This window comes from Bufo gargarizans, chromosome 6, assembly GCF_014858855.1.
Source record: "Bufo gargarizans isolate SCDJY-AF-19 chromosome 6, ASM1485885v1, whole genome shotgun sequence".
NCBI classification, from domain to species: domain Eukaryota; kingdom Metazoa; phylum Chordata; class Amphibia; order Anura; family Bufonidae; genus Bufo; species Bufo gargarizans.
Genome location: NC_058085.1, coordinates 134794686 through 134816397, shown reverse-complemented (window position 1 = coordinate 134816397; position 21712 = coordinate 134794686). Strand labels below are relative to the sequence as shown.

The following is a 21712-nucleotide window of genomic DNA, read 5'->3' as shown; positions in this document are numbered from 1 at the left end:
TTCTGATACGTTGAGCTGGTGAATTCCATATCTTATCTGGAAACAAGGCATGCCACGGCTTCCAGGCGCCAACTGCTCTGCTGCAAGACATGCCATAAGTGAATTAGAATATGCTTAATGAATCACATCGGGTTTTCCTCCCTTGTACAGTGGCGGACATTGTCAATGGCATCTAAGGCCCTATTTATTTTTTACGTTCAGTGTGTGTGGGCAAACCATATGTCACATGTATCAATAGGCCCCCATTCACCGACAAAAGAGTGTCCTTTAGGCTTCTGTCAGGCTGGTACTGTATGAGTCAAAATTGCATAGGAAAGCATAATCTGCTATCTATAGTACATTATAGTAATTTATTTTCTACCATTGAGGCCTACCGTTGACCTAAAGGTTGTCTAACATCTGAAAATTGAGTTATGGGTGACCGTCGTGGGCAGAAGCCAATCAGTAGTTTTAGGAGTGACGTGTGCAGGAAGAGCACGTGACTTGTGAGGCTGAATAGTCACGTGCTGATACTGACACATCACTGCTGAGGCCATTGACTGGCCACAGTGGTGACATGCATGTTGGCGGTACATCACACTCGCTTCACATGATCACACACTTAGGTTAGTAGGAGGTCGAGCGGCATTCATCCCTGAAGTCAATTTCTCCTTCCTTGTAGCTAACAATGGTTCATACAGATGTGGAGACGACATCCATGTCTCACCATTTATTAAAACGGAGATAGCGGCCAACCTGAAATAGGTTCCCATGGAACCTACATGGGCTGCCTTTATGGCGCATACTCGCTTGCACCTACAGTTTTGGGGAGATCAAATGTCCTACGATGAATTGTTCTTCATAGTTGGGAAGATGAGATGTTTTTCAGAATCGTGGTGGTTGAAGTTTCCAGTAACATATGATGGGGAAATAGCAGGCAAAGGGTAAAGATAAGTGGCGAGGCATAGTAACCCATCTTTTCAAGAAGCAGATCCATCATACAATGTCTGACAAAGAAAACTCAAGGACTTGATGATTTTTTTTACCTCTTGGTGGGCACCACAGCTTGTATTTAATACACATGTAAATGCCAGTGCCACTTCCAACGAACCTTTACATAGATGGTAATTGATGTGCTTGGAAGAACTTGTTAAAACAAATGATTCACTGTGTCTCCCGCTATACAAAGAATGCAACGAAAGTCAATTATTTATGCCTCCAGCAGAACATTGAGTCAAATGATGTAGTAATTCCTGCTGTCCTGTTGAGACTATGGTCTGCATGCATCAAAACGTGTTTTTGGTGTCCTTTCCCCTGAATCTGAGAAATAGGCTTAATGTTGACTTAATAGCTTTCCAGTTACACAAGTGTTGCAGCATCATAAACTGCTAGTGTTACGGAATCATGGATCTGGAAAGATGCACATAACATATATGGGATGATGAGGCTTATAATGGATACTATAAGACAAAATATCGGACAGTCTACTATATGTCCCTGTTCAAGAATAGGGTTTAACGAACCCGAATATTATGGTAAAAGTTCGGGTTCAGTGTTCAGCGATTTAATTTCGCTTTTTGAAAGGCTGCAGGGCAGCCAATCTACAAGCATTTAACTAGTGTGCCCTTAGATGTCTACCAATGGCATGGCTGTGATTGGCCAGTGCAGCATGTGACCCAGCCTCTATATAAGCTGGAGTCACGTAGCGCTGCACGTCACTCTGCTCTTACTAGTGTAGGGATAGGATGCTGCTGCTGTGAGGGAGCGATCTTTGGGGGGTGCAATGCAACATTTTTGTACCCTGCCCTGAACCCAGTGAAACAGAAAAATAAGTTTTATCCGTCTGTTAGTTAGGTGGGCGTCGGCGGCCATTTTGCACCAGCACTGCATATGTGCCAGGGACAGGGACAATAATTTAATCCTGTTCTTTTAGTTCAGTGGGCAACATATACCCATTTTTTAAGTGCACTTGCGCTTCATATGTGCCAGGGGAAGGGAAAATAATATAGGTAATCCATCTGTGAGTTCAGGGACCCAGGGGGTGACATATTTACATTTTTTTTCTGTAAAGTACCCCTGTGCTGCATATGTGAATGTAATCAATTCAGTAAATCCATCTGTTAGATTCTGGGGGGACAAATTCATATTTGTTTGCTAAAAAGTACCTTTGTGGCCTGCACTGCAAATCTGATGGTGAAATTAAATCAGTAAATCCATCTTTTTCACTGTAGGTGAAAAAATCATATATTTTTTTTCCATAAAGTACCTCTGCGGCCTGCGCTGCAAATCTGATAATGAAATATAATCAGTAAATACAACTGGGACATTGTGGGTGAAAAAATCATATATTTTTTTTCCATAAAGTACCTTTGCGGCCTGCACTGCGAATCTGATAGTGAGATATAATCAGTAAATCCATCTTTTTCACTGTGGGTGAGAAAATCATCTTTTTTCTTCCATAAAATACCTTGGTGGCCTGCGCTGCAAATCTGATAGTGAAATATAATCAGTGAATACAACTGGGACATTGAGGGTAAAAAAAATCTTATATTTTTTTCCATAAAGTACCTTTGCGGCCTGTGCTGCCAATCTGATAGTGAAATATAATCAGTAAATCCATCTGTTTCACTGTGGGTGAAAAAATCATGTTTTTTCTTCCATAAAGTACCTTTGTGGCCTGCGCTGCATATCTGACAGCCAGGCAAATAAATACAGTAAATCCATCTGTGGGATTGGGGGGTGACATTTCCACGGTTATCAGGCCAATCATTCACAAGTGGCTCGGAGGGTAGGTTCCTGCACCAACATAGGCCAGGTACAGAATTTTTGTGTGAAGTACACCTGCACGTGCATATGTGCCAGGGACAATAATATAGTTAATCAGTCTGTGATTTCAGGGGTTGACATATTTGCATTGTTGTCTGTTTTATACCCCTGCTCTACATAGCAGACAGGGAAATAATAAAAAAAAAATGCATCTGTTACATTGTTGGGTGACATTAACCATTTTTGGGGCTGTATTATACCCCTGCTCTACATAGCAGACAGGGAAATAATTTTAAAAAATTTGTCTGTTACATTGTTGGGTGACATTAACCCATTTTTGCAGTTGAAAACCCCCTGCTCTGCATAGATGACAGGGACCAAAATTTCTAAAAATCGTCTTCCTCGGGTGCGAGTAGGCGACAGAACCTTCAGCATTATTTGGTAGGCCTGAGTGCCGCTTTACGAATGGTGAGGCCAGAACAAGTACAGGCGATAGTAGATTGAGTGGCTGAAAGTGCCTCCAGTTCCTTCACATTGTCTCCCACCTAGTCCCCTGCTGAAAGATCAGAGTTGGCACCTGCAGCCCATGGCCATCAGTCTTTCTCCTCACCCCCTTGCAAATCAGCCAAACAGTCCGAGCCCCAAGTCATGCAGCAGTCCCTTCTGCTTTTAGATGACTCTGCTAGCAGGGTTTCCCAGGGCCATCCACATAGCCCTGCACCAGAAGTGGAAGAGACTGCACCAATGTCCAACCACTTATGTTTCAGGATGAGTACATGGGAGGACCATCGCAGCACGTCTCGGATGATGATGAAATACAGGTATCAACTGCTGTGGCTTTCTGCAGTGTTAAGACCGACAAGGAGGGCAGGGGTGAAGACTGGGTGGAAGAGATGTCGAGGACGATGAGGTCCTCGACCCCACATGGAATCAAGGTCATGCGAGTGACCTGTTTAGTTCGGAGGAAGAGGCGATGGTCGCACAGAGCCACTAGACACATATACTGACTGATGGGTCTGCCCCCTTCAACTTATGGGTCTCCAAATTGGGCACATGGCCTGAGCTTGCCCTTTATGCCTTGGAGGTGCTGGCCTGCCCTGCAGCCAGTGTATTGTCTGAATGTTTGTTTAGCACGACAGGAGGGGGTTATCACAGACAGGCACAGCCCCCTGTCCACAGCCAATGTGGACAAGCTCACGTTCATTAAAATGAACCAGGCAGGGATCCCACAGGACTTGTCCATACCTTGTGCAGAATAGACAAGTATACCGGCCTCACACAGCCATTGTTGTACTCCAGCGCACTTTCTCTTTATTTTTATATTTCCCAATGTTTTGGGGTCTACCCAAATTTTAACAAAATAAAATAAAAAACCAAAAACCAGTGTTGGCTACCTCCTCCTCATCCACCGCCTCCTCAACCTCCTACTCCATATGGACCGCCTCCTCCTAGATCAAGATTATTATAATTTTTTTATGTATTTTATGTTATTTTAAGTAATTTCCCTATTCACATTTGTTTGCAGAGCGCTTACCATGCTGCTAACTACATTTTGCTGCCCTTTTCAGCCCTCTAGCCCTTTCCATTGCTTTTTTAGAGCCATTTTAGTGCTCCAAAGTTCGGGTCCCCATTGACTTAATTGGGGTTCGGTGTCAAGTTCGGATCCCGAACCCAGTGAACCCGAACATCCAGGTGTCCGCTCAACTTAAATTTTTCTCATACAAAAAAAAGACTTGAACTCCATGATGAAACATCTTTGCAAGAAAGGATTTATAGTATATAGTCACGTCTGAAGATGAAGATTTGAGCAAAATGACACAGTCACGAATGGTGCCCTGCTCAGAATGTGATGTTGCGAATTACAGTGATGGAAATATCCAAGGGGTTCTGTTACTTTGAAGATTGTCTTGCTCCTGAAATTCAGACTCTGAACTCCATTGATGGGTTTATCTAATGTGACATATAAGAGTATATTATAAATGAGTGTGGCACGAACCTTAAATGGAGTTTCCATACCTTATATTTTTATGCCATGCATGTAGGGTGGGATTCCATGTGCTTGTTATCACATAGACATCTGTAGAAAGAGCCATGGCCACATCTACTGCTATAAGTGGTCAATGCTGGTCCTCTTGGCAGGTTGAAGGGCAATCAGAAGATCAAGATAGAAGGGATCCCAGGGTTGGAACTCATACTGTCATGGACGTTCCCGCGACAGGTGGCAGGAGATCGGTGAGACCCGCAGCACGTGGTTTGATCTGACATGTTTTCTGTTTGGATCAAATGACGTCTGTGTTGTTTCTGGTGCTTGCCACACATTCTTTCCCCAGGTGTGGCTATTATGGTCATTTAACCTTCTCTATTTATTGTTGTTTCTCCCACTATGCTATGCGGTTTATAGCTTCAGTTTGTGCTGTGAATAGCTGGTGTATGGATCTTGGCTGAGTCTCTGGTGCTGCCATAGCTACTTGAAGTTAAGTGTTTTTCTTTCCCTTTTGTATGGGTTATTTTGTGTGTTGCATTTCCCTGTAATTGGTATTAAGGCCTGAGAGAGACCTTTTGGAGGTCCTTCCTTTTGGAGGAACAGGTTGTCTGAGTCCTGACATTAGTACCAGTGTCCTATAGGGTGAGTTAGGACATTAGGTATTCCTGTGTATGAACTCACCTACCTCTGGGGTCAAGTTCATACTGGTAGTTAGTCAGGACTTTGATTACGGTTTTACTAGGAGATGTCCATCTCCTTTCCCTAGTTTCCAGGTTTTATTCCCTCACCCCTTTCCCTCCAGTGTTTGGTGTGGTGTTTCCCTCCCACACCCGAATGTGACACATACCTATCAGACATTGATGACATCTTCTGGCTTTAAGGAGGGACACCATTTCTTCATATTTATGGGATGCGCACACCAATGATAAGAATGTGGTCCAAACTGTGGTGTGTATGTCAGGTTTATATACTCAAAGGGTTCTCCATATACACCTTGACCTTTTTATGTGACCTGGATTGTTCTGTAGGCTTCCATATATCCCACTAATTTCAATAGGTACAAACCACACAAGTACATGGTCAATTGAAGCCAGTGCTTGGCTTTTCTAAGTTATGGAAATGTCAGTGCCTCTTCATTTAGAGAGTGTCAGGAAGGCCCTTCTTCTAGAAAACTCGGAGACTGGCTAACATGGGAAAATGTCAGGGCCCCACTGAGTTCAGGTAGACCCAAGCTAATCAATGATCATCTTATATGCTTGTTAAAATGTAAGCGTTGGCAATACAGGTGGCCACTGTGACTTGGTCACCCAAGTGCTTATGTACACCTGGAGCTGTACCAATTCCTACAAACCAAAGTAATTACTGTCATTGCTATGTCCTATAAAATTATTTTGGTAGCTAATTTTAGGGTTTATCTAAGCTACCACCTGTGTTTGTAACCTTTTTATAGCTACTTTTAGCCTCCTCTATCAATGTGCCACACACAGTACTGTGAGGAAGACAGGTGAACAAGAGTCGAGTACTGAATACATTCTGATAATATACTAGTCAGCAGCATTGGAGTGGCCTACCAGAGTTCCAGAGGATCATCTGGTGGCCCAGGCTCTGGTATTGTAGTTGGCCTCAAAGGTCTAGCATAAAAAACATTTGGCGCTGTCTTTGAGGACAATAATTTGCCATTAGGGTCTATTTTTTTGGTTAAATCCTATTACACTTTATTGGTGATATAGGGGTGGGGTCCTGAAAATACATTTCTCTGGTGGGTCCAAGGAACCCCAGTCCAACCCTGTTACTCAATGAGTCAGGATGTGGAAATATAAATGGTTTATAGTTAAACAATAGAGTTGTGGATACAGAACAGAAATCACTTTCCTTTGTTTGCACATAACACGTTGTGCCAGATTTTACATCTTGAATTGATTTTTCACTCACTGTGGGAAGAAATGGCGAATGACAACAATTAATGTAGAATCAGTGTGTGCCAGGTCGCTGTCAATGTGAGAGGACACGTCTTTGAAAACAGCAGAAATTGTTAATTACATATGCATGTGCCTATTGTCTGCTCTACACAGGTGAGGGCAGTGAGAGTCCACCAGCAATCAATGACATCATCAAACCATTAGATTACTTGATGCCATCATCAGTGTTCTGTAAAGTCATAAGCAATTAGTAAGCCCCCCATTAGCTCACCATGGCTCCTTGCTAGGTTTGTGACTATTTCCTTGAAAATTATATTCTGTATAGATGAACAATAGTACTACTCAGAATGTTATTTTTTTTGTGGCCATATGTTTGACCTTTTTGGATTATGAGGGCCAACTACTTGTTCAGGATCTATCTCTATATCTATCTATCTAGTATGAAAAATTCCACGGCACATCCAAGGCGTAAAATCAGGAAAAACTTTTATTCACCAAGCAGCGACGTTTCGATCCTCCTCCTGGGATCTTTCTCGAGCAGATATTTCTCAAGCAAATGTTTTTATTTTTATCTATCTATCTCAGATCAATCTATGTATCTATTGGGATTCAGGCTATTGGCAATAGGATTTTATATTTTCCAGGGAAGACTTAGGAAGTTCAGATTCCACAGCTCTTATCTATCCACATTTTCCCATCTAAAAACATAACACTTCTAAAATAATCTATCTGTAAAATAATTTCTTCAAGTACAACCTTCCTTACAGAGTGAAAATCATAAAATAAACTAAAATTAAGTGCGTAATGTGAGACCAGAGCTGCAAGACCACAAGTCAGGTGCTTGGCTGTACTGTGTGTTTCCCTGCTAAATTAAAGGTGCATTTACACCAACAGATTACCAGACCCATAGTTGGTGTGTGTAATAATTATTACAAAAGTTCTGTGTGTGTGTAATTGACGATCTGATTGGTCAGAAAATCTGTCAGATAATCTGTTGGTGTAAATACCCCCTAAAGGTGCATTGTGGAAATGGAAAAACAAGATTGATTGCCAGACGCCATCTTTTTTAGCTATACTATTTAATGAGATGACATTTGTACTTCCTAATAAGTGTTGCTCCCCTAGATTTTTCAGGGGGGCTCTTAAAACAGGGAAACTCTCCTGCAAATGGTTCTGGCAACCATCTTTAGGGGGAGTTTACTGTATACAGTGTGCATTTACATAACTTATATTCACTTCCATATCAGGCGTGTAAATATATAAAAATGTTATTATTTAATTGTATGACTGCACAAAGAGTAACCCTATTGTGTATTAGGGTGCTATGCTGGCACTATTGTTAATTTGTGCACTCTACTGTCACTGTGTATGGAAGCTGCGTGCAGATGATGATGAAGGCAACATGACTTTCATTATGAGGGTGGGGTCTGTACATATTGGCAGTGTTTACGAGAAAAAAAAAACATTTCTTTAACAAATATTTCTTAAAGTAGGAAAACATAGTCATTCCTCCCAATAAACTATTGGGTTGTCATTTATGTCTTTTTAGCCTCTAGAATTAGGGGGAAGTGCACTGTATTGCATATAGTGCAGCATTACCTACCATGTTCAAATCTCTATAGGCAGGGGGATGGAGAGGTTACAACAGTGGTAGATTATAATGGGGCTGTTTTGGGTAGCCCTGGACCTAAGGTACTTGGGGGGCCCATGAATGATTACAACATTGATAGCTCTATATTTCTTACCAGAGATGGACTGGGAACTTACAGTGACCCTGAAAATAGCCTAATATTGGCCCCATGTTGTATGCAGTTTTAAAATGACAGAAGGCAAGGCAACCCAAGTACAGTAGGCAGGGCCAACACAAGTAGATGGGGGCAACACAAGTAGGAAGGACTCATTAATAGTGCAGCACAAAATGCCATCCCAGCAGAGTCGAATACCATAGTGCAGTACAAATTGTCATCCCAGCATAACCCAAAAATATAGAGCAGCAAAAAATCCCAGCAGGACCAAACACCATATTGCAGTACAAAATACCATCCCAGTAGAACAAAATACCACAGTGCTGAACAAAATACTGCCTCAGCAGAACCAAATACCACAATGCAGCACAAAATACTGCCCCAGCAGCAAAAAATACCTCTGCAAAAGCTGCCCTTCTGTGGTGGCCAGCACCAGTTGCCATATCCTCTCCTCCTCCAGTTGTCTCTAATTAGGATATGTAGCAGGGAACTTAGTAGGTGCCTGGTCTTTCAGTGTTAGAAAACATAAAAGAAAATACAGCACTACATGCCTATTACATCCAGTGATGTTTTCTCTGAGGTAGACATTTTTTTCCTTACCTTCTACATCTGGACCAGACCACCATGATGACTTCTTTCAGCCACATTTCTTGTCTCTGCAGAGTTTGCCACATAGACATCTTAAATTCCACCAATTTTCCACCTTGCTCCCCATCTTCTTAACACAAACTCCAAATCCTAGTGTGCCAAATGTGGAAACACATGTGGAAACACATGTGGAAACACAATTTACTGTTTTATGACAACAGTATAGTACAAGGATCAAGTGAAGTACTGCAGGCACCCCCTGAAAATATCATCACCAGCTCCTCTTCCTACACTGCATATATAGCCAAGAAGATGGAGGAAGAAGACCCAAATCAATGCTAATTGCTCTACATGTTACTCTGTTCAATTTGTCAGTGAAGTAAGGATTAGTGACAGGAGTTTGAGGCTTTGTGACTTTGCAGGGAGCAGGTAAACTTTGTTGTTGATTGTGATTTAGGGTTGGAGGCTGTGGTTGGTAGTGCTACTGTATGACCATAGACATGGGGTAGCAAGGTGATGGTGAGGAAAAAGGGTGACACAACCTTTGGTATACTTGATCTGCTCCAGGGTATCAATCAATACTTTTGTTAATAAATATGGGGAATTTAAGTAATGTCCCCTGGCCCGCTCTTGAGTGAAACAGTGCAAGATAATTTTGCCAAGATTGTGTCTGAAAATTCAGGACAATAACTGCAAATTTTGAATTAATAGTAACTATGGCAGTTGGACCTAGGCTAAGGTGCCTGAGGGAGGTTAGAGACCAAATAAGAAGACACTAATATAATAACTGGCACATAGTAGCTGGGGGTCACTATAATACATTTTGCACTGGGACCCAGGAGCTTCAAGTTACATATCATTAGAGCCTCTCTGTGTAAATTCACAATGGTCCAATGTCAGCCATCTTGCCTTTGGTTGCACTTGACTCTTGAAATTATTTCATGGTTTTAATTATGATAGTTTTGTTTCCTAATCTCAATTTTCTTCATTTATGCCAAATTGTAGTTTGTTTTTCATAAATCTGGGAACAACATTGTAACATTCCGAACATTTGCCTATTATCTTGTGGAAGAGCCATGGAATTTGTCTTACAAAATGTCATCCTTTTTTTAAGTTTCAGAGTTAGGTCAATGTCCTACACAGAAAACATAGGAGTTAAGATACATGTGGTGACTGCTATCCCGTGGGTGCTGCATGGAGCCTGGTCACCACATGGAGCCTGACCTGAAGTATCCTCCTCTGATATTTTATATTAATCATGTGGACAGCTTGCTTTGTTTTGCTGCCTTTGCTGCTGATTATAAACTTACATATGAACTTATATCTACATAGGGATATCTATAGAGATGTCTACATGGTGGAAAATATGTAAGGTCGTGGGTATCAACTACTCATAAAATAGTACAGAGTGTCTGATATTTAGGTCCAAAATTCCAGGCTGAATTATTTCATAATTAATCTTTATAGTGGCCAAGCTCCATTTTCCTGATGTAGAACTTCAAATTCCCTGTATAGTCATAGAGTTAAATCAACATTATGTTGTCCACTTATTCAAGTGGCGCAAAATCTACATGACACTATTAGTTCATGGCCCATACAATATTAGATATATTTACCCGTGGGGTTGATACTTCAAAATTGCCTATAAAGAATCATGTTTCCATAAAGGTGAAACTGTAGTCATAGAATGATCCCACTGTTGTCAATCATCATGCCCCCACTCCCTCATTTTTAGAGCATTATGCCATTAAATAGAATCTATATATTAGAGAATGGAGTACCGCACACTGTTTTACTCTTCTCGGTGCCAGCAAAGACTCGACGGTCATCCAAAAATAGTATAAATATGCGGCACACAAAATATTCTTTGCAATTTAAAGGTAATTTTATTTAGTGATTTTCACAATAAGATGTTCATGATCCAGTTTATAGGAAATTAAATGCTGCATAACCACTTTCCATCTATAGGCTGGACGTTTCGGTCCATAGGGACCTTTTCTAAAAAATAATAGCACATCTATTAATGAGGTATCTGAACCCTTTGTGATAAATGAAGCATTCAATATGGATATATATATATACACACAATTGATTATATACATAGTGAGGATAAAGGCCAAAGAGGCCAAAGAGGATAAAGAGAGAGTATAGGAGGAGTCCTGTGTGGGGGTGTAAGGAAAATATAGACCAAAATGTCATTTCGCTCTATGTACTGGACAATATTAGAGATGGTAGCTGGTAAATGGTATATAGCAGTATGGTGGTTGTATGAAATACAGCTATATATAGAATGCTATATACCACTTACCAGCTACCATCTCTAATATTTTCCTTACACCCCCACACAGGATTCCTCCTATACTCTCTCTTTCCACCACTTTTCCTCTGTATATTGGCCTTTATCCTCCCTGTGTATATAATCAATTCTGTGTATATATCCATATTGAATACTTCATTTATCACAAAGGGTTCAGATACCTCATTATAGATGTGCTATTAATTTTCTATAAAAACTCCAAGCCACTGAAGAAGGTCCCTATGGACCGAAACGTCCGGCTCATATATGGATAGTGGTTACACAGCATTTAATTTCCTATAAACTGGATCATGAACCTCTTATTGTGAAAATCACTAAAAAAAAATTACATTTAAATTGCAAAGAATATTCTGTCTGCCGCATATTTATACTACTATTATTAAAGGGATTCTGTCACCTCCCCTAAGCCAAAAAACGATTTTAAAGCAGCCATGAAGCACAGCTTACCTGGATTAGGCTGTGCTCTTTTATCTTGAAATCCGTCCAGCAGTTACTGCAAAAAACGACTTTTATTGATATGCAAATGAGTCCTGAATATGCCCAGAGGGGCGTTTTGTTCATCTTAGAGAGCCCAGTACCGCCCCTCTTACAGTGCCCAGTAGTGGCGTCGCTAGAGGGGGGCGAGGGGGGGCAATTGCCCCCCCTATGTTGTTCCTTGCCCCCCCGGGTGCCCCCCCGCTGATTCCCCTGAGTGAATACTAATGAGCGCTTCCATTATGGAAGCGCTCATTAGTACCGAAGAACCAGGAAGTGGTGAACGCTCTGTACTCACCACTTCCTGGTCCTCGGCTGTCGGCTGTGCAGGGCTGCGCACAGCGTGAGGTCGCTCTGTGACCTCACGCTGTGCGCGCCAGTTTAGAGCACAGTCGACTGAGGAGGGAGAAAATGGCAGGCGGCGTCCGTCCAGGAGCAGGAGAGGTAAGTGTTTTTTTATTTTATTTTATAAAAAATGTGGCTGCTGGGGGCATTATGGGGGCTAATAGGAGGCATATGGGGCTAATAGGAGGCATATGGGGGCATTTAGACGCATATGGGGCTAATTGGAGGCATATTTGGGGGCTAATTGGAAGCATATTTGGGGGCTAATTGGAGGCATATGGGGGCATTTGGAGGCATATTTGGGGGCTAATTGGAGGCATATTTGGGGGCTAATAGGAGGCATATTTGGGGGCTAAAAGGAGGCATATGGGGCTAATAGGAGGCATATGGGGGCTAATAGGAGGCATATGGGGGCTAATTGGAGGCATATGGGGTCTATGGGGCTAATTGGAGGCATATGGGGGCTAATTGGAGGCATATAGGGGCTAATTGGAGGCATATAGGGGCTAATTGGGGGCTAATAGGAGGCATATGGGGGCTAATTGGTGGCTAATTGGAGGCATATGGGGGCTAATTGGAGGCATATGGGGTCTATGGGGCTAATTGGAGGCATATGGGGGTTAATTGGAGGCATATGGGGGCTAATATGAGGCATATGGGGGCTAATATGAGGCATATGGGGGCTAATAGGAGGCATATGGGGGCTAATTGGAGGCATATGGGGGCTAATTGGAGGCATATGGGGGCTAATTGGAGGCATATGGGGTCTATGGGGCTAATTGGAGGCATATGGGGGCTAATTGGAGGCATATAGGGGCTAATTGGAGGCATATAGGGGCTAATTGGGGGCTAATAGGAGGCATATGGGGGCTAATTGGTGGCTAATTGGAGGCATATGGGGGCTAATTGGAGGCATATGGGGTCTATGGGGCTAATTGGAGGCATATGGGGGTTAATTGGAGGCATATGGGGGCTAATATGAGGCATATGGGGGCTAATATGAGGCATATGGGGGCTAATAGGAGGCATATGGGGGCTAATAGGAGGCATATGGGGGCTAATTGGAGGCATATGGGGGCTAATTGGAGGCATATGGGGGTTAATTGGAGGCATATGGGGGCTAATTGGAGGCATATGGGGGCTAATTGGAGGCATATGGGGGCTAATTGGAGGCATATAGGGGCTAATTGGAGGCATATGGGGGCTAATTGGGGGCTAATAGGAGGCATATGGGGGCTAATTGGAGGCATATGGGGGCTAATTGGAGCCATATGGGGGCTAATTGGAGGCATATGGGGTCTATGGGGCTAATTGGAGGCATATGGGGTTAATTGGAGGCATATGGGGGCTAATTGGGGGCTAATAGGAGGCATATGGGGGCTAATAGGAGGCATATGGGGGCTAATAGGAGGCATATGGGGGCTAATAAGAGGCATAATGGGGGCTAATTAGAGGCATAATGTGGGCTAATGAGGCATAATGTGGGCTAATGAGGCATAATGGGGCTAATATGAAGAATAATGGGGGCTAATGAGGCATAAGGGCTGATATGGGGGCTAATGAGAGGCATAATGAGGGCTAATGAGAGGCATAATGTGTCATCCACAGATGCCCCCATAACAGTGTGTCTTCCACAGATCCACCATAACAGTGCGCCTGTGCACTGACGAGAGACAGAAAGAAGGGGAAAGAATCCGCGGAAGCAAGCAGAGGAGGCACAGCAGACGACTGAATAGCTTCTTTTGTAAGTAAATTGTTTTATTATAAATGTATCCCTGCATACCGCAACTCTCTAGTATTTTGTAATCTTATTTCTATATACTTATTTTGTTTTTGCCCCCCCATTTTTGACTGTGGTATCTTTGTGCCCCCCCTATATATTGTTCCTAGAGTCGCCACTGGTGCCCAGCCCGCCTTCCTTGTACTGTCTAACCGCCGCCTCCAGCCTGCCACAGCTTCTCCTCCCTCAGTCAGCAGGGAAGAGCGAGCATCGGACGTCACTGGGCTCGGCGCATGCCCAGTGACGAAGATGAAGCTGCTGCCCTCAGTCTCCTGCTGATCGCACAGGCGCAGCCCTCAGTGGGTACTGCGCCTGTGCGAAAGTTCGTTCGGCGTGAGGGAGGGGGAGGAGAGGGAGGAGAGGCTGTGGCAGGCTGGGGGCGGCGGTTAGACAGTACAAGGAAGGCGGGCTGGGCACTGAAAGAGGGGCGGTACTGGGCTCTCTAAGAAGAACAAAACGCCCCTCTGGGCACCTTCAGGACACATTTACATATCAATCAAAGTCGTTTTTTGCAGTAACTGCTGGACGGATTTCAAGATAAAAGAGCACAGCCTAATCCAGGTAAGCTGTGCTTCATGGCTGCTTTAAAATCGTTTTTTGGCTTAGGGGAGGTGACAGAATCCCTTTAAATAGAATCTGTCCTGCCCACACAGACAATAGTCTCCTCTATTCAAATGGAAACGTACATTACACATAATGTATAACTCTGCACCATCTTTTGGAGCATGATGCAAATGGGTATTATTGTGCCACCCATCTTAACACACGAGTATGTTTATGGAGGATGGCAATTAAGATTATAGGATGAATTTTATGTTAGGGGCTACTGAAATTAGAGCCAGAAATGGTCGCCAACTGGTGTCTCCCCAGCTGTTGCAAAACTACAACTCTAAGCATGCTCTGACAGTCTACAGCTGTTACAACAGCTGAAGAACTATAAGCCAGTGTACCCTCAAACACTGTATATGTGTATAGGCTTGGTGTAGTGCACAGGGTGGATCAGCTTGTAGTATGAAGATGTATCACATTCAAGACATTGTTTATTTCAATGTGGGCAACTTTTGGTGGCTGTTTTCTATGTGTCACCAATTAGCATTAGGTATAGTCTTATCTGAGAAAAGCATTGAGATTCTTCCCAGGAAGTCTTTGAGAAGTCCCTACACTAGGCTTGTAGCCAAACCACTGGTGGTGGACAGCTCCTTTACATTGGTGGTTAGTGTACTACCATACACGGAGTCCTTCCATTCATTGAGCTTTCCATGCATCAAGTCCCTCTGTGGAGTCTTTCCATACATGAGGCTCTGCCTTTGTGTTGCATTGAGTCCTTCCATACATGGAGTCCTTCCATACAGTTTATCCATATATGATGCCCTTCCATACAATCCATAATATATGACATCCTTCTATACATGGAGTCCTTCCATATAGTCCATCTTATATTAAGCCCTTCCATACAATCCATACATCCATACTCATCATATATGGAGTCCTTCTATACAGTCCATCCATACATGGAGTCCTTCCATAAATTCCTTTCACACAACCTACAACCAAGTACAGGCCATAACCATTTTATAGTCAGACTATCGGCGTATTCATGAAACTTTATTCAGAAATGGTGAGAAATATGGAGTGTGTCTCCAAATGAGCAATTGTTGGGAAATGTTTATAGAGAACTCTGTATAAATATTGTATTTTTTCACTTTATTGCTGAATTATGTTTATTATCTATCTTGGTCCTGCTTTGTGTACAGTATAATTGCTCAATGAGTCATGTATGAGTCACCATGGCTGTATCTATGGTGCATCTGTTCTCCACTTGAGAAGAGCATGGCTTTTCAGGTTGTTATAATAGTTAATGAGGCAGGGCTATAACTAACATGTCCAACTTCACAAGGTCAGGGTTCCCCTTATTAAGAATATCCTCAATTTCTGTTGTACATAAGCCAACGTGTGTATATATGTACATTGCAATATACAATTTATTTTATTGTCTGTGATGGTTTCTGAAAAAAAAGGTTAATTGTGCATTGTTACATCCTCTGGGTGTGTGGAACATAAGTTCTGAGCAATCACCCGAGATCACAGCAATCAGGGCTGACTTAAATTGAGGTGCCCTGTTGGTAACTTTTGTTTGGTGAACCAACTCGCCATATAGTGTACATTTTACAAATAACCAAACCAAACAATTCCTCATTATAACCGCCAAATATTATGGTTCCCTAATAACAGTGGCATATATTGTCCCAATAGCACTTCGAAGCAGTTACTTAAAGGGAACCTGTCATGTTGATATTTGATTACAATCTAACTAATTATATACAATCATTAACTACTAAAAAGTGCCTTAGATGTATTCACTTACTGGTGTGACAGATGGTTACCTCATAATATACACACAAAGATGCCGCATGCTGCATGCTAATGAGTTGAGTCCAGCGTATATTTAATTAACAGCTATAGCCACTCCCCTGCCCACCTGCTGCTGATTCCTATGGAAAATAACTGTCATTCAGCAGCAGGTGGGCGGGGAGAGTCAGGAGCTCATGAATATTCATGACTCATCATTATCAGCTGGAGCTTTTCAATACAAGATGTTGGCAGATTGACTGGGTCAATTAAAGACAGTGACCCAGCATTGTGCTAAGCAAATCAGTCACTTATTTATGTTGCCCTTAGTTAGGACACCATAAAGCCGGTGACAGGTTCCCTTTAACTAATACTATACAATGCCACCACTACCATTCATGCAAAAATAATATACAGTGCTTACATACCAGTTTATTAACAAAGTAAAGGAATCATTTGAGTGAGTTTTAGGCAAGGGCAAAATCAATAGGTAGGGTGCCCAGGATCTTGTTGGCCCCATTTATGGTGGGTATGTGCATGAGGCAATGTCTAGCAAACCAGCAATATAAACCAACAAATAACACATAATGAAAATGCGTTTCAGGCAGGTGAGGACTGGGAACTTAAAATGGCCCTGGAAAAAATACTAAAAGTGGCCCCGTTTTGTAGTCGAGTCCAAATTGATGGAAGGCAGAGCCAGCAATACCATATTGTGGCACATTATACCACCAAACAGAGCCAAATACCACAGTCTATCACAAAATACATCCCCAAAAACTGTCCGGCCGTGAGAAGGGCCAAGGTGGCCCTCTGGGCATCGGCCCACTGGGAAATTTCCCTGTAAGGTCTATGGCCTATCTGGCCCTGGTTTAAGGATTAAACGACTCCTTTAGGCATCAGAAGAAGGTTATTTCTAATACAGCAAATATTGAATATTCACTGTAGGATTCTCAGTAGCATGTCCACAGGTCCAACTTCTATGCTGTTGTAAAGTTATAGGCCAGGACAAATGCAGAGTAGATCAAACTCCTGCACTATTATCAAACCAATAGAGAGGGCGCCCAGAATCTTGTTGGCCCCATTTATGGTTGGTACATGCATGAGGCAATGTCTATCAAACCAGCAATATCACCTTACCAGACAAAGATCCGGAGAACCTACTAAGAAGTCATAACTCCTATGAATGAGAAAGGGGGAGGAATCAATCATGGTCTTCCAGTGGAAGAAATGGTGGTTGGAGCCACAGTAATATTATTATTACAATGTTTAAAAGATCTTCTCTTTTTTCTCTCATAGGTGTAACCTATTCAGACACGACCAGTCACACAGAAGCTTGTAAGCCTTGCACAGAATGTGATGGCAATACACGCATGATAGCTCCCTGCGTGGAGACGGATGACGCAGTGTGTGCTTGTGCTTATGGGTTCTACAAAAGCGAGGATAACGGAGTATGTCTACATTGTAAGACGTGTCCGATCGGATATGGTATGATCCTACCATGTTATATGAACCAAAACACTATGTGCGAAAAATGTCCTGAATGGACCTTTTCAAATTTGGACAACAACATGGACCCTTGTCTGCCATGTACAATCTGTGAAGATGATGAGATCGAGGAGAAAGTTTGCACTGCAACATCGGACACAGTATGCTACGGTGAGTACATATGTGGACAGAAGAGGTATACAAAGGTGTACTATTATATCCCAATAATATCCACCATATAAATGTACATCTTATCGGTTTGTTTATATTTGCAAATAGTTTTAATAAAAAAATCTCCAACAATTTTCTGCAAATAGCTCCAATGCAAATAGTTCATTGGTAAAAGATTGCAAACAAACCCTGAAAATTCTAATCCTGCAGCCATACTCCTATGATGCATTAACACTAATTATAACATCTGCTCAATACTTAGGAAATCCTGAAAACATGACTGGCAGGTGGCCCTGAGGACTAAAGTTGAGGAACACTGGTCTAGGGGATTGATAGAATGGAGTATGACACCAGGATCAGACCACATAGAATATTTGAATCAAGTCTATTTGTAAAGTTTTTTATTCAGCTGCTCAGTAGCAGGAATAGCGCTAGTTTTGTCCATGGACAGTGTCTGGTATTACACCATAGCCCCATTCAAATGAAAGAAGAAAGCAGACCAGTGTTTAATAAAAAATGCGAGTCAGGATTAAATGACTCCTTTAGGCATCAGAAGAAGGTTATTTCTACTGCAGGAAATATTGAATATTCACTGTAGGATTCTTAGTAGCATGTCCACATGTCCAACTTCTAAGCTGCTTTAAAGTTGTAGAAAATCCATTAATTCTTAAGAAAACTTGGCTTGGTATCTACAGAACTCGATCCTGATTCTCTTTCCAAACTGCTAATACAGACAACAAATGAGAGGCTTTATATTAAATATACCGTAAACAGCTTGTGTCCCAGGGTCACTGGATAGATTATAAGATTACAAATATTAATATTATAGAGATACACTTCTGCGCTCCCGTGTGTGCAAATCCTGTGTTCTATCCTGCTAGTAGTTAATATTATATCCGCGCAGGCTTTTATTAATAAATTCAGACAATTTATATTTATGTACAGTCGCATAGTTTCCTACCTTAAAAGGTCGTAGTCACTTGTTCTTTTATGCGAACATGAGCCGGGAGCTTGTTGCGGAGTGTTGTGATCTTCAGCTCTACTGCTGATCCACGTGCTGCCCCGGCCGGTGGCAGACGCGCGTTTAGGAGCCGCTGTGTGAACAGAATACGTGTGACATCACACTTGTTCCTACTGGTACCTCCGTGGGACAGTTCTCAACCTACGCGTTTCGGGGCCTGCGGGCTCCTTCATCAGGGATCGAAGGAGCCCGCAGGCCCCGAAACGCGTAGGATGCCACCAGCCGGGGAAGCACATGAATCGGCAGTAGAGCTGAAGATCACAACACTCTGCAACAAGCTCCCGGCTCATGTCCGCATAAAAGAACAAGTGACTACAACCTTTTAAGGTAGGAATCTATGCAACTGTACATGTGAATCTGAAGGAACTTGTGAAGAAGGATATAAATTGTCTAAATTTATTAATAAAAGCCTGCGCGGATATAATATTAACATACAAAGATTACAAATATATTATCACACTATCTATCTATCGATCTATCTATCTATCTATCTGTCTATCTCATATCTATCTCCAATCAATCAGTCAATCTATATATTGGAATTCAGGCTGCTTGCCATAGACTCTTTTATTTTACAGGGAAGCCTCAGGAAATTTGTTGCACATCACTTCCCTACTATTCAGTGAATAATGTCATATACCCTGTGGGGATTTGCTTTGGTAATTAGGATTAGGCGCTGTACAGAGGCAAAATAAAAGTTCGCAATTCAAACTTCAGTGTTTATTCACACATGATGCCAAAAACAAAACATCTCTTTCGCAGTGTTGGTGATACTTCACACCCAATGTCAAGTTAATAAAACAAAAGTCACCTTGGTAGCAGTTCTGCCTCAGAAAGTTCAAATACAGGCTTTAGGCGGCCTATTCCGCTGACACATGGGTCTCCACTCTCCAGCCCAGCACAGGCCCCAGATTCCAGCACACAGACTTCCTGAACTCCACTGTCAGACGGAGGTAATCCTCTCCTCCTGGCAGTGCTGGCTGGTTTTTATGCCTGGCAAAACCCAGCCTGGAACGTTGGGAGTAGTCACCCACCCAGCACTTTGACTACTTCCAGAAAGAGCCGTCCGGATCAGCTATACAGCCATGTTAAGTACCAAGGTGTCAAACAGCAACTGCTGCTGACACATAAAAACTGTCTCTTACTCCACCGAGGCCAGGAACCTCGGTGACACGTACCTATCATCCACGATGATTCCTTGTACCTTCTTACAACCCCTATACAGCTACATGACATATACATCCCTGCCTGCAGAGATACATGCCGGCGTCACCATACGGGTGGAGTATCACTACGTCTTCGCTCTCACATGCACTTAGGATGACATAACATCCACATCAGCCTGATGATGGGTCCCTCTGTCTGTCTGTGACTCATTGTTCTAATTGCTCACAGTGACCTTATTGTGTGACACAGCAAAGGCAGGAAACAGCCCATGGGCATCCTAGACCACAACAGGGCCATCTCTGTCCTAGACATCACACAAAGCTCTGCATGGATTCATTAGTGGAGAGATAGCCTGATAGAGCCTGCTAAAGATGTGTAGTGTCATTCTGAAGACATCTGGAGAATGTACAGATAATGTATTAGAATGTGCATTTTTTTTTTGTTTATAGTATTGGATAAAATATTAACCCTACAACATCTTTAAAAAAAAACTGGCTATATATATATATATAATTTCCAGGAGTGTCGTGGAGTTTTTGGGTTTATATTAATGAACCCCAGATCAAGGATATTTTCACTGGCACCCACCTATACGTCATTGGAGTTGCTTTCTGGATGTGGATGTATATCATCAGACCATAAGGTCCTCTGAAAGTGGCCTATGACTTGCAATAGCCAAATTTACCTGAAAAGTGCTCATCTTCAATGGTATACATAGAAGAGAGGGTAAACCATAGTAAACATCAAGATATCCACCTTATTATGGTGGCAGGTGTTTCTAACCATACAGTTCATGCATAGATTTTCATCCTCAATTAGCAAAGTAAATGGGACAACCAGGGTTGGATTGTCTCTCAACAGATTATCAGAATTGTCCTCCTTATTCTGTTTCCCAACTTCAATTTATATGGAACTTATGTGCCTACACTTTTAAGTGAATCCTAAGCATGGTCCAAATCAGGGGTTGTCTTCTGCTCTTGGGTTGTTACAATGGCGGTTCATGGCAGCTTCCGTCCCATGCGTACAGTCGCTAGCTTCCTGGGTGTGAATTAGGGCCATTGTTCATGTATACCCCCGCTGTTCTAGTACTGCAAGGGTTAACCTTCTCTTGCCTTGTGAGCTGTTGCAAGGCTGTTCCCAATTGCTAATTAGCTTCTGCAATATAGGTGTGCTGCTGACCTCACTTCCTGCTCTGAGTAAAGGGTCTCTACAGATCTTGCTAGGTTTCTCTAGCTTGCTGGAGCCTGTAAAAGAGTTATAATCCATTTGTCTGTCTGATTCCTGGTTCCTGACCTTTGCCTGTTCACCATACTGATCCTGTGCTGCCTGCCTTGACCTTTAAATAGTTTCACAGATTAGCATGAATTCTGCCAATCCTGACCTCTGCCTGATTCCCAACTACGTGTATTGCCTGTTCCCTTAGTACCACTCACCAGGTTTCTCTGATCTCCGTAGGTCAGCAGCCAACCCCACCAAGAATATTCCAGGAGGTAGAAGCCTGGTGGCTCCCCTGCAACAGAGTCCAGAACCCTGTATAATGGGTAATGGGTGAATACCAGGGGACAGTCAGAGTAATGCCCTTAGGTCTAGCCCAAAGTCAAACCGTTTTTTTTTTTGTTGTT

At 42.5% G+C, this 21712-nt stretch overlaps 1 protein-coding gene across 1 annotated transcript in view; it reads left to right on the top strand.

Annotated features, from left to right (window-relative positions):
• NGFR (nerve growth factor receptor) overlaps positions 1-21712 on the top strand; it is an 88698-nt gene that overhangs the window by 52615 nt on the left and 14371 nt on the right. The window contains exon 3 of the mRNA XM_044298215.1: positions 17543-17902. Within this exon, the coding sequence (XP_044154150.1) occupies positions 17543-17902 (360 nt within the window). The remainder of the gene's footprint in view (positions 1-17542; positions 17903-21712) is intronic.